The sequence below is a fragment of the Amblyraja radiata genome, chromosome 34 (genome assembly GCF_010909765.2).
Source record: "Amblyraja radiata isolate CabotCenter1 chromosome 34, sAmbRad1.1.pri, whole genome shotgun sequence".
Lineage (NCBI taxonomy): Eukaryota > Metazoa > Chordata > Chondrichthyes > Rajiformes > Rajidae > Amblyraja > Amblyraja radiata.
The window spans coordinates 12623866-12638733 of NC_045989.1; the positions used below are offsets into that span (position 1 = coordinate 12623866).

The 14868-nt window shown below is 42.3% G+C and overlaps 1 protein-coding gene across 2 annotated transcripts in view; it reads left to right on the forward strand.

Annotated features, from left to right (window-relative positions):
• spg11 (SPG11 vesicle trafficking associated, spatacsin) overlaps positions 1 to 14868 on the forward strand; it is a 114915-nt gene that overhangs the window by 42061 nt on the left and 57986 nt on the right. For both annotated transcript variants that reach the window (XM_033050633.1, XM_033050634.1), the window contains exons 17-18: positions 13001 to 13107; positions 13995 to 14140. In XM_033050633.1, coding sequence (XP_032906524.1) covers positions 13001 to 13107; positions 13995 to 14140 — 253 coding nt within the window. The remainder of the gene's footprint in view (positions 1 to 13000; positions 13108 to 13994; positions 14141 to 14868) is intronic.

The following is a 14868-nucleotide window of genomic DNA, read 5'->3' on the forward strand; positions in this document are numbered from 1 at the left end:
CACTCCAAATCATGGTGCACTTAAAGAACTAAATTCATGTGCAAATTGTATATACTTGAAATATTTTGAAAGAAGTTAAATAGAACTATAAAATGTTAGAAATGCTCCCTGTTATGTAAAGCAGCATGTGTGAATAAGCGGAATATAATTATCACTTCAGCTTTCTGATTGAACACTGGTCCTTTCAGACCTGTAGCATTAATAGTTTCTTACTCTAGAGATGCAAAATGGAGTTGAGTTTCTGGCCTGCTGAACTCGCCATTCTCTGCCACAACCCATCTGAGCTAAGGGAACAGCCTAGTCAATATTTCCATTTATATAGGCATGCATTCATATATGTGCGGCACGGTGGCGCAGTGGTAGATTTTCTGCCTTTTAGCGCCGGAGACGGGTTTGATCCCGACTATGGGTGCAGTCTGTATGGAGTTATTACGTTCTCCCCGTGACCGTGTCGGTTTTCTCCGAGATCTTCGGTTTCCTCTCACACTCCAAAGATGTACAGGTTTGTAGGTTAATTGGCTTTGTATAAATGTAAATTGTCCCTAGTGTGTGTAGGATAGTGTTAATATATGGTGATTGAGGGCCGGGGCAGACTCGGTGAGCCGAAGGGCCTGTTTCTGCGTTGTATCTCTAAACTAAACTAAACTAAATATAGTGCTGTCCTGCAGTGGCAGGGAGTTTATCTTTCAATCTCCCATTAGGTAGCAATGATGCCTCCTGAGTCAGATGTCTGTGGGCTCAAGATCCCCAAGCTCAATATATTGACTTTCCCCCTGGTGCTGCAATATTCCAAAGGCTATTGTTTGGTAATAAGCAAGAGCCAGTCTACCTTCTGGGGTAAATGATGCCATGGCACAATTATACAAGGCGTTTCCTTGCATTTAGCACTCAATCAACATGGGAATCATTTGCCAATTATTCTTCAACATGGAGAGGGAGCATCCAAGAGAGCGTTAAGCATCTTAAGACTCTATGACGGGTGCAGGGACAGGTTATGCACAAGTGATGGATGAAGTACACATCCAAAACAAATTATAAGCCTGCTGTTTGTGGGATCTTGTGGAATTTGATCACCACTTGCCATATGATACAACATTCATTGTACTACGTTGTCATAAGGCTTTGGAATATACTTGAGGTGGGAAAGTGTTATGTAAATGCCAGTGTGTGCACCTTTATTACAGTCATAATCCCTGCTGGAATTTGTACATACTTAGAAAAAATCCTCAAAAGTAAATCACTACTATATGCAGCACTTAGGAACGATTTATAGATTGATGTGTTGTAAGACAACTAATCTATAGTTATGCTTTAAGTGTTGAGTGAGAATGTGGTCAAAGCCAACTATAATACTGTCAGTGATTGAATGTATAGGCAGGCTCACTTGCTGAAGAGTGGCTTGTCGAGTGTAATGTAAAATTTCACTGCAGCAGGCCAAGTGCCTTCTCAGAAAGAAGGAAATGAAGTGGTAGAAACTCAAAAATTAGTTAGAAGGCAACAATGACTTGAGAATGTCTCTTGAAACAGTGACTTTGTGTGTCAGGATACAAAGTTCCAGAAATGAATGAATCTTTATTAAGCGTGAAAAATAATCAGTGAAAAGTATCGAGGCAGAAGCAGCTTTCACAATAATGGGCATTATCTTACGCCAATCAAGTGCATGAAAAAAATCTCTTTAAATCTGACATTCATTGTCCTCTTACCTGTTTATAGAGTTCTGCTGTCCGATAGACATCTGTAGACTTATGTTCGCATAAAACATAAATTGATATTGGTAGTCAATTATTTTTATTTCATTGATATGTATAAGGTGTGTACTGTCTGTATCTAATGGATCAGCTGTTGATTATCATGAACTGCAGGACAGCCACATATCCAACTTGCAGTGGTTTGGTGTAACTGAGTGACTCGCTTGGCTCCTTCAGAGGGCAGGCAGGGGTTAACAATGGATGTTGCACCACATGGAGGCCAGATCATGTAAGACTGGCAGAGTGCCTTTTGTGAAGGTTATTAGTGAACCAGATGGGTTTTTACAGCAATCCAGAAATTTCATGGTCATAATTAATGATATTTTTATTCCAGTTTTAATTAACAGCATTTAAATTCCCCAGCCACCTTCATGGGATTTGAATTTGTGTCCCTCGATCATTAGTTGAGGCTTCAACATTAGTAGTTTTGCAGCAGAACTACTATGCTATTGTACCCTTGATGTCTGAAGAATGTTTAATACTCTGGCTTCAAATGAGGTTGGAGAATAATTTAAAGTGGAGCAGTGGAGAAGCATAGCATCTATCATTCTGAGTTGTGCCATTCTACATTTTATAGATCTATTGTTACTCAATCTTTCTTGCTTGGGACATGTTCACTTTTTATGATGCTTAATTAAAAACATCCATTCTACACGTATCTCATTCTCCATGTCTCCAGTTGATGCTTTCTTTTGGCACAATCCCATTGTTCTTAACCCTATAGGTACCCAGTACAAACTCTTTGGAATTCAAAAAATTACAGGTGCTGGAAATATGGAATTAAAATAGAAAACACTGGTAAAATTCAGTAGGTCAGGCAGCATATGTGGAAAGAGAAACAATTATTGTATTGTGTCTGAAACCCTTCATTAGAACTGAGAAATAGGTTAGTACAGGTAGCAGAGAAGGCAATGGATGGAACAAAGGAAATTCCTCATTCATTCATTTACGAGGTAACTTTGTTTATAGCTATCTTCATGGTCATCCCGTTTTACTCTATTAGAACTTCTCTCTACCCTCTACGCGCACACACACACACACACACCTACCTTCCTTCGTTTGTCTCAGAAGATGCGTGTTTGACCTGCAAGGCCTGTTGTGTTTCTCTTCGCGCTGATGCAGCCTCATCGTCAAGTCTATTGTCATATGCGCTAATAGGTTGAGGCACAGGTGCAATTAATATCTTGTTTAGAGCAGCATCACAGGCACATGGAATCAGATAACACACAAGACATCAATTATATATAGAGTAAATATAAATTCCACATGACTGTGGGAAAAAAAGACATTAATGCAAAAACACATAATTTCAAAATAAGTCTATGGTCATGCAAGAGGTCAAAGAATAAAGGTGGATTACTTAGAGTTTATCAGTGGCTCGTTTAGTCTGGCCAGTGACCTGAATTGTTTATCTCCTTGTTGCCTTTCCCCAAAGCCTTCATTGTAAGGAAGACTACATGAAGATCAGCCTTTATGGTCCGGCCTGCTAATGTAGACCAAATCACTATCTCAATGTTCATGTTAATTGTGGAGTGACCTGTTCCATTTCACTTCAAAGCTGTAATAGTAACAATTTTGAAAAGCTAACTATTTGGAAAATCTCCTTTAATGTTTTGCTTCTGAAAACTTATTTTGTGCTTTGGCTTTATGGCTTTCGTCCAATATAACCAGAGAAGGACTTCTCTATAATATTGTAATTAACACAGATAATCTACTTTGAATTTAATTGATTTTGATAAATGCTGAAAAGATGCAGGCTGTGGGAAATGAGGAGGGGCGTAGGACTAATTGAATAGATCAGCCCAAGGAACATGATGAGCCAAACAACTGTTGTCTGTGCTACATCATTCCATGCTTCTAAACTTCCTAGGCAAAAGTAAATATCTTAAAATTCCCCACCCCTCATCATGTTCTTTCTAAATAATCCTTGTAAAAACTATGCTGGATAAATTACAGTCAATTGTTCTTCATTTGAAACATTAAACATAGTGCACAGAAAAGTACAGCCAAGAACAGACCCTTCAGTTCATAATGTCTGTGCCAAACTTGATGCCAAGTCAAAACTAATCTCCTCAGGCTGATGTCATGCATGTCCTTGCATTCCTGCATTAGCATGTGCCTATGTGAAAGCCTCTTAAATGCCAGTCAAATTTTACTTTGGAGTCACGTGAGTGACTACTTGAAGAAGCCCGCTAGGACGCATGCGTGTCATTGCGCTACACGGATTGCGAAACGTCGGACGCGGTGGAAGGACGTTCCCCCGCGGCGGCAATTTAAAAAGCCGCTATTGCAGGTAAGGTTTTTACTCTGCGGTCTTTTTGCCTTTTTGCCCACTACAGACGGAGAATGGAGAAAGGGAAAAAGACAACGAGGGCTGCGACGAAGTTGGTCAGGGAGGACCGCGGAGCAGCGGACAGCCAGCAAAGCAGCCGTCGGCACTGAGATCACCCGTAGTGGGATCAGCTGTGCCCTGTGTAGCCGCCGCGCCGGCCAAATCAACGCGGCCGGGCGGCAAGGCAAAACACAAAACAAACAGAGTCGTGGACTCGGTGGAGTCCGACTCTGATACACCGCGGGAGGCCAGCGACCGAGAGCGCTGGACCCTTATGGAACGGTGTTTGGAGCATCTGCTCCAGCGTGACCGGCTCCGGGATTTGGAGTCAGGCCACTGTGGGCCCTATATCAAACCCACAGCAGTACCTTTCCAAGGGCTGCATAGTGTCTCCACCTTATCGGAGGGGAGCACTTCGGGTCAGTTCTTGGCTGACCTGGAAGAGGGGTCCGCGGAAGAACATACAAGTGTGCATGGGGTGCAAGAAAAAGATAACTTGCTGGATATGGTGGCAAATTTCATACAGCCAGAACAAACGGGCAAATCTGGAGCCAAAGCTTGCTGCCAGTATTGACTATATGTCACTGAATCAGTTACAAGAACAGGCTGTAGTGGATACGACAGGAAGACATATGGCACCAGGCAACTGCATTTCCCTAAACGTCCCAATCATCAACAGCTGCAACTGGAAACACATCGGACCAGGGGTCAGAAGTATGGACGTGAAACTTCAAAAAGTCCTAAAATTGCTGACTGCAGGAATAATGGCATTTGCCCGCACTGTGGACGACAGGGTTATGTCCCAAGATCAACAGGACGCGCTGGCACTGTTCTGCAACACCCAGCACGAATTAAACAGCATCAGAAAAAGTGCCACACAGCCGACACTTAATCCTAAATTCGCGGGACTGTGTAAACCTGGAACCACCAAACCAACCATTCTCCTGTTCGGAGGCAACTTATCGAAGCAGGTAAAGGAGCTAGACGAAGAAGCAAAAACTTTGGGGTTAATAAAAGGAACAACCCACCCTGCAAAAAACCACCACAGCCTACGACAGCAGCCCTACGCACCCACCAGCGGAACTGGTGAAAGTTCGAGGGCACGGCACTTCAAACATGAGTCTTTTTTAGGCCATGGCCCAGGCCGGCCTTCCTGGAAAATGCGGGGAACCCCAACAACACCAGCAACCAACCTGAAAAACCAAGCACCAGCACAACAGCAACGGAAGAACTTCAGTAAGAAGTAATCCTGCCACTGGTAACAATGGAGGTAGGTGGGTCTGGTTCCCCAAATAATATGGGAAGCATGGAGGTTGGGGGAAGACTATACTGGTTTTTGAATGCATGGAGCATGCTAACAACCGATACTTACGTCTTAAGCAGTATCCAGGGATATACCATAGAGTTTATACACGAAAACAGCCCTCCAGTTCAACATAAACCAAACCGAGAGTTTGTGCTCTCTGATAAGGAAAAAACAGAAGCACAAGCTGAACTGGAGCGGCTTTACATAAAAGGTGTAATTGAGCAATATATTCACTTTAAAATGGAAACCTTTGTTACTGCTAAACAACTAATTTCCAAAGGGTACTTCATGGCTAGCATCGATTTAAAAGATGCTTACTATTCAGTACCCATACGAGGCGACCACAGATGTTACTTAAAATTCAACTGGATGGGACAACCCTGGCAATATAAAGCATTGCCAAATGGGCTAACATCAGCCCCCAGGCTGTTCACAAAAATCTTAAAACCAGCCCTAGCGTTTCTACGGAAACGCAAACACATGATTATGGCATATTTAGATGACATACTCATTGTGGGCATAACTTTGGAATTGGCCATACTAACTGTAACAGCCACAAAACAGTTGTTTGAAAAACTGGGATTTATCATCCATCCAGTTAAATCTAAACTAACACCGTCCACTACTATGGACTACTTGGGATTCACCATTGATTCAGTTCACATGACGGTGACACTACCTAAGGAAAAGGCCAGAGAAATAAAAGAGGTTTGCAGCAACCTCATTGACATCAGAAACCCATCCATCAGATTGGTAGCTAAAGTAATTGGTAAAATGGTGGCTGCTTTCCCAGCCATACAATTTGGACCCCTACATTACCAAAACTTACAGAGAGCCAAAATTCAAGCTCTAAAAATTAATGCAGCTCACTTTGACAGACCTATGAGACTACCAATCCAAGCCAAAACGGAACTAAAATGGTGGATAGATAACATCTGGCTTTGTTCCAACCCAATCATTGTCAGTAACCCTTCGATGGTACTACAAACTGATGCCAGTGCACTAGGGTGGGGAGCCACCAATACCATCACCAGCTGTGGAGGTAGATGGACAGCGCAGGAGGCATCCTTCTTACTCACACTGGGTATAAATTACTTGGAAATGTTGGGTGCTTTTCATGGCCTTAAGTCATATTGTACTGGATCACACCACCAGCATGTTAGATTACAAATAGACAATACCACTGTGGTAGCATACATCAACCACATGGGCGGCAACAAATCGATATCATGTGACAATCTCGCTAATTCAATTTGGCAATGGTGCATCCAGAGAAATATTTGGATATCAGCCACTTACCTACCAGGGAGACTAAATTTAGTGGCAGACACCAGGTCACGCAAATTTAATGAAAACACCGAATGGATGTTAAACAAAACGGTGTTTGCTGATATTACAGCAAAATATGGAACACCGGATATCAATCTTTTCGCATCCAGACTAAACAACCAGATATCTAACTATGTTTCATGGGAACCAGACCCTGGGGCAGCGGCAACAGATGCATTTTCGCTGCATTGGGGGAAATTGTTTATTTACGCATTCCCTCCCTTCTACCTCATCAGTCGGGTATTAAGGAAAATACAACAAGACTCTGCGTCTGGTATTTTGGTAGTACCGATTGGCCTACACAACCATGGTTCCCAGTGGTGCAAAACATGGTATTAGAACCATGTATTACTATCCCACACAGACCAGATCTACTACTACATCCCGTGACAGGGGATAGCCATCCAAGCCATAAAAGCTTGAACCTGTTAATTTGTAGAGTTTAAAGACACCACTTCTACAACTGGGACTCACGGACCGAACAGCAAACATCATCTCGGCGGCCCAAAGAGAATCAACCAATAAACAATATCTGGTCTACATCAGAAAGTGGGAAACGTACTGTCATAAGAACAAAATCACCAACAGAAATATCAACATCCCATTTGTTCTGGAATATCTGGCAGGCCTCCACTATGATGAGGGGCTCAGCTACAGTGCCATCAACAGCGCCAGAAATGCCCTGTCGACATACCTATGGCAAGGGACAGAGCGTTACACGGTAGGGACTCACCCTCTGGTAACCAAGCTCATGAGGGGAATATTTAACACAAACCCCCCAAAAACCAGGTACTCCCATATATGGGATGTAAGCATTGTCCTGAAAGCACTCAGGAACTGGTCACCAGCATCTACCCTGTCCCTACACAGACTAACGTTAAAAACAGTCATGTTAATGGCATTGGTCACGGCACAGAGGGTTCAGTCACTGCACAAACTCAGACTGGACAACATGACCTCCTCACCTGACGATATTACGTTCCATATTTACGAACTAGTAAAACAGAACAGACAGGGATCAGCAGGCCTCAATATCCAAATTAGGTCATACCCTGCAGATGACCGCCTCTGTATAGTTAAACATCTATCACTATACATGGAGAAAACAAAAATCCTAAGAGGCAATGAGAAACCTCACAAAAAAGTGACGGTCCAGACGATCTCGAGATGGCTGAAACAGGTACTGACGCAGGCTGGGGTGGATACTAACGTGTTTAAATCTCATTCCACCAGGGCTGCAGCTACATCGGCAGCAGTACAACTGGATGTGCTCATGGACCAAGTCCTCGAAGCAGCAGGATGGTCAGGGGAAAGAACTTTCCAGTTATTTTACAATAAACCAGTGATGAAAACTGGAACATTTGCAGAAATTTTTTAAAATTCTGTAAATTAATTAAAAACCCATAAATGGGGTTATAATTTGTGTTAATAAATTTTATGATTTCAATAACGAATCATGTGCAATTATGTTAACACTATTCCTCCCACAGTCAAGGCAGACGTGTGCATGGACTCGTTTCCACGGCATGAAATCACAGAGCTTTGAAATCTTCACGTAGTCACTCACGTGACTCCGAAGTAAAATAGTAAGATTAAACGAGAACTTACCAGTTTGAAGTTTGATCTGTATTTTATGAGGAGTTACGATGAGGGATTACGTGCCCTCCGCTCCCACCCTGATCATATACTTAACTGGTACCTCTTCTCTAATCTTACTATGTTTAGTCATTACAGTTATCTGTGAATTCACACCGCTGCTTTGAAGAATGACACGCATGCGTCCTAGCGGGCTTCTTCACGTAATCCCTCATCGTAACTCCTCATAAAATACAGATCAAACTTCAAACTGGTAAGTTCTCGTTTAATCTTACTATTATCTTCCATCACCATCCCTGGCAGCACATTCCAGTCACCCACCCCACTTTGCAAAAAAAAAAATGCCCCGTACATCTTCTTTAAACTTTCCCACTCGATCTTAAAGTTATGCCTAGTCTTTATGGAAAGGGTCCTGACTATTTATCATAACTATGCCTCTCATAATCTGATATGTATTCTATCATGTTTCCTCTCAACCTCTGATGCTAGAGAGATAACAGTTTAAACTTGTCTAACATACCCTTATAGCTAAAACCCTCCAATCCAGGCAGCATTCTGGTAGACCTCTTATGCACCCTCTCCAAAGGCTCCACATCCTTCCTGTAATGGGCCAACCAGAACTGTAAAAATGGAAGGAGATAAGATGATTATAATATTTGTAGGTGAGGTCTTAAGAACTTGGTACGGGAAGTTCTCTTTCCTTTTAACTGTGACTTTTCTATTTAAAACATGTGTTATATTAACTTAACACATTTTGGCTTTACATATTTAAACTTTGTTTGCTTAAATCTGTAGTTGAAAACCCATTTGTCCATGAGCTTTCACCATAGTGGAGTGGAATGCACAGTGGAAGTCAGTCAAGCAGTGCATTGACGGGGGAGGGGGGGGGGGGGGGGACCAGATGCTTGCAGAGAAGTGCTTCTTGAAGAGATGATTGATTGTGGGTTCAACCAGAGAGAGGGGCTGGGGTCCTGAGGAGATTGGTATGGGTAAAACCTGGTTGAGAATATGATTATTCAGCCTGGCTGGAAGAAGGTGGTTAACACTATCTTCCCTGCTGAGGTTTAGTTAGAAACAAAGAACTTCAGATGCTGACTTACCAAAGAAAGACCTAAAATGCTGAAGTAAAAGAAACACCACCCCTGCAATCAGTCTGAAGAAGGGTCCCGACCCGAAATGTCACCTGTCCATGTTCTCCAGGGATGCTACCTGACCCGCTCTTTGTGCCTTTCCTGAGGTCGAATTAAGGCTTGTTTCAGTATACATTGTAAGCTCCATTTACAGGCCATGTCTGCATGGAACAACTTTGCCAAAGTGACATAAGAAACAAAGTCATTGCATTGTTTAACATTGCTTTGGCCTATCAGAAGCACAAAGGACCTGGACCAACTATTTGAAAGGCGCCATGGGCTGAATCAGATAATATTTTAGATCAATTTTATTAGCTAGTGCATAGAAGTATTGTGATGGGCAATGGAATTCCAAGGACATTTATTGTAACATACCTCCCCCATGTGGAGAATTTTATGTAAAGCAGTTTAAGTTGCACCACAACGGCTATCAAAAGGACAGAAGAGAGACACAAAATGCTGGAGTAACAGTGGGTCAGGCAGCATCTCTGGAGAAAAGGAATAGGTGACGTTTTGGATGGAGACCCTTCATCAGACCGTTATACATTTTGTCTCCTTACATAGAAAAGTACAGATCAGTCTACCCTTTTCTATCTCCTCCCTCCTGCCCCTTCCTTCTCATTCAGACTTTATTTTGCTTGGAGACTTAATATAATTAGATATGTGGGACTGCAGGTTTATTATACATCTGACGTATAACTGCAGTGTGAAAGACAGAATTAATCAAGTAACGTAATGTCCCATTCAGACTGCTGGAGAATGCAATCGACTTCTTCATAAGTTGCTGAACTTTCTTCCACTGTTGAAAAGCTTAGACACAAAACAGGGCATATTTAAGATAAGTTTAACCATCAAAAGGTAAATCCAATGGGAAGAAGAACATTGTTTTATTTATGGAAGATAGACACAAAAAGCTGGAATAACTCAGCGGGACAGGGAGCATCTCTGGAGAGAAGGAATGGGTGACGTTTTGGGTCGAGATCCTTCTTCAGATCAAACTTATTTGTGGAGTTATTTATTCAGACAGATTAAAGTTCTCGATCCAAAACATGGGTGGGCGGCGCGACCGACGTCGCAGCGGCCTCTGCAGTCTGTCTGTCTTTTTTTTTTTGTCCCGTTGAGGGTATAGTTTGTAGTGGGATTTTAATTATGTATGTGTGGGGGGCGGGGAGTGGGTGGGGGAAACTTTTAAATCTCTTCCCTGCACGGGGACCCGACCTTTTCCCTGTCGGGTCTCCGTTGTCGTTGGGGCCTAGCGCCGTGGAGCGGCCTCCAACCGGAACGACCTGGAGGCTCAAGTCACGGAGCCGGCGGAGCTGCGGACCTACCATCGTGGAGCTGGCCAGCTTCGGAGCTTGGAGAGTTCGGAGCGTGGAGAGCTGCGGTGGCGCTCGGCTGCGTCCCGACTCCGGTGGATGGTGACACCGGGACCTCGCGGGGATGAAAGTGACCTGGAGCGGGGCCTTACATCGCCCGGCGCGGCTTAAACAGCTGCGGGACTTGCTAGCGCCCACCGGGGGCTCCAACATCAAGACCCGGAGCAGGGCCTTACATCGCCCGGCGCGGCTTTAAATGGCCGCGGTCTTCCTAGCGCCCGCCGGGGGCTTTGACTTTGACATCGGGAGAAGAATGGAGAGCAGGGGAGAGACAAGACTTTGCCTTCCATCACAGTGAGGAGGAGATTCACTGTGATGGATGTTTGTGTAAATTGTGTTGGTGTGTGTGTTGGTTCTTTTCTTGTATGACTGCAGAAACCAAATTTCGTTTGAACCTCATGTGAGGTTCAAATGACAAATAAATGGTATTGTATTGTATTGTATCACCCATTCATTCTCTCCAGAGATGCTGTCTGTCCCGCTGAGTTACTCCAGCTTTTTGTGTCTATCTTCGGATTTAAAAAGCATCTGCAGTTCCTTCCTACACATTGTTTGGTTTATGCTGTGAATGGTTGTGAAATGAGTACAGTGCCGGAGAAGGTGATGGAAACAGAATCAGTAACTTCCAAAGGTGAAGTAATAATTAATCAAAGGGGGAATTTGCAGGAATCTCGGACTCATTCAATCAAAGAGCCCACATGGGCACAACAGGCCAACTGACCTGTGCCTGATGGTTCTATATCACTAAATGCATATTGAAACCAATAGTTTTGTATATCAAGTGCAGGCTTAATTCACTGATGGAAACAATTCACTCGGTTCAAGGTTCCATTTCAGAAAATTATTCCCAATTCCTTCAGAAAATGAATTAATTCCTAGTTAACAGTCTAGCAAACTATACATCAGCAGCAACATGTTGTACGCTTCCTTTAATAATTCAGGGGTGAATTCCTTCGTAAAAATTGTTCTATTGATATCAGAAGTTTTGAAAACTCTGTAGACAATCTGCCTCCCTGATGTTCCCAGATGACAGACCAAGAATGTTTAAATATACCTCTACAAAAACAATGAAGTGATGAATGACAAACTATAACATAGATAGTGCAGGACTGGGTAAGTCATAATAAGGCCGCTGGAGGTCATTATAAATAATCAGAGAAGGTTGTGTTTAGGCTTCCCCGCAGACGAACATGATAGATATTTTGAGAACAAATAAACTGATTGTATTAAGTTCATAGCTTTGCCTCGTAGAGGTCTACTGCACCGGGAAATGCTATTTGGCCTTTTTAGCTGGACAGGGTCTTTGAATGAGTTCTCCAATTGTTTCCACTGCCCATCTTTGCATCCCATTCCCAAAATAAGAATGATTATTAAGAGCTGTATTTGAAATCCTGTGTCATTGGTGATATATGAGCTTCATTTATTTAAAAACCATATATGGCAGGTGGAGAGTGGCATTGAATTGATGATCACTCATAGGGGTGTAATGGTGGTTTCAGAATAATCGATACTCACCAAGATATATAATTGACCACATCATTTTAAGCTATAATTTCATCCAGTACTTTTGCCACCTCGGACTTCCCTGTGCCCTAGTTTTTTTAGAGATACAGCGCGGAAACAGGCCCTTCGGCCCACCGAGTTCGCGCCGACCAGCGATCCCCGCACAATAACACTATCCTACACACACTAGGAACCATTTTTACATTTACCAAGCCAATTAACCAACATACCTGTACATCTTTGAGGTGTGGGAGGAAACCGAAGATCTCGGAGAAAACCCACGTAGGTCACTGGGAGAACGCACAAACTCCATACAGACAGCACCTGTAGTCGGGATTGAACTCGGGTCACCGGCGCTGCAAGCACTGTAAGACAGCAACTCTACCACTGTGCCATTGTGCAAATCAACATCAACAAAATATAATTTCTAGTAGAAAGATATTGCAAACTGAAGACGAATAAAACTTAAATTGCCATTAAAGTTCCTGTTCCATATTTAAATTCAAATACAATATATCTTTTTTGAATTGTTGAGAAGTAGTAGTGAATGTTTGGGATAATAATTTGCCTTGTTCACCCCAAAATTGACATACATATGAAATGTTAGATGTCCACCAACTTTCCAATATACTATTTACATTTGACATTTACTGTCGACTTTGTTCATGACTTGCTCACAGGTTGAGGCCCTCAAACTGCCCTCTGCTGGACGACGAAGCTCTCCATGTGGCCCACCCTTGGTTTGAGTTTTTAATGCGAATAAGAGAGGTTGCTGACAATCCAGCAGGTATTCATAATTGAGTTTAAGTGATTTAATGCTTATTAAGTTAATTTAACTACCTGTCATCGTGCACTAAATTCAGTGCGCATATCACTTGCTGAATGACATATATGTTTGTTCTCAATTAAGCAATTTTTGAAAAAGGTTTATCTCAAAATCCGTCATGATCTCACCCCTTCCCATCTATTTTTGTTATTCAAAGTCTGCAACCCTCTGAGGTCTCTGCTCTTCCCATTCTGGCTACTCACCGTCTATATGTTTAATCACACCACTGTTGCTATCTGCTCTCAGGTCCCAGACTCAAGTTCTGGAACTGCATCTTATTTGAGATACTTCTTAAAACCTGTCATTTGTCCAGGCTTTTAATTATCTGTCATTGTATGTCATGGTTTTAATTCTTTATCATGGTTCTCCCTTGGGTCTCTTTAAATCATTATAAATTGTCCTGTTGTTACTTTAGCAGAGATATAGCTAATGTTGGAAGTATCTAAAGTATTTCTGCAAAAGAACAATTCCTCTGCTTCCAGTTTAGTATTAGGTAAAGCTCTTTGACTGGCTAATTATTGATCACCCAATCGCACTACCTCAGGTGGACTCCCCGTAGGCCCCCCTCGGTCATGACTGACCATGTGTGATGCATCCTAGTTGTTGGCTGTTTGCTCTAAACCTCGGCTGGAGCAGCGACGCTTGTGGCTGAAGAGACCAATGCGGGAGTGACAGTCTCTGTGGCAAAGGTCACATTTGTGTGTGGACTAGGATACTGGTAATTACAGCATTGCTTGTGGTATGACTGAATCTCCTGTACTCTGGTGTTCATTCTTAGAAATATTACATTAATGTGCTCCATTCGTTTTACGCTTGCAGATGTACTGACTTCCATTTTATGTCTTTAGATGCATCTCTGGCATTCCAAGCAAGTCTGGCAAATGCCCAAATGCTGATCCCTAGTAACCAAGCCAGTGTCAGCAGCATGCTTCTGGAAGGGCATACTCTGATGGCGTTAGCCACCATTATGTTTGCTCCTGGAGGAATTGATCGGGTGAGTTATAAAAGGCTGTACCTTTAAAAGATTGAAACTTCTACTTTTTAAGTTTGATCCCATTGCATGAGGTTGTCATTCCAAGCTCCGAGGTTTCTTGTAATGATCGATTTATGAGTTGTTTTTAATTGAATAAGAACACCTGCTTCTTTTGAGCATGTAGCAGAAAATTGGGGTAACGTGGGGTTGTATGCCAATTCAAAATAAACAAAATAAAGTTATGCATGTAAACTGTTTTCTCTTGGAGTTTTACACCTGACAATTCCATATGCCTCTTCAACCAAACTTGGCAAACATTTGGAATTTTATGCTCAAACTGCAGCAATTCAACAATGCTGTCTGTGAGAGCTAACCAACTCTCCCGACCTCCTGCCATATCTTCACATCCCCTTTCACGTTCTTTTGAAATACATACTCATATGCCTTTCAAAGTCTAATATGCCTCTTCTTTCAGCACCTTCTCAGGGAACATTTTATTTAACAGTCCTCTGGGGGGAAAATACTTTAATCTCTTGACTTCCTTTCATTCTATAATGGATGATCTTAAATTTAAAGTCTAAATTACTAATTCATTCATTATTAGAAATTGTCATTTCTGATTTGTTCTAAACTGCCCTGCTTAATTTTGAATATCTTAGTCATTTATCGTAACTCATAAAAGCAAAGGATATCGAACATTCAACATTTTCTCGTCAGTTAAAATGCCTTTGTGACCTTTTGAAATTGTG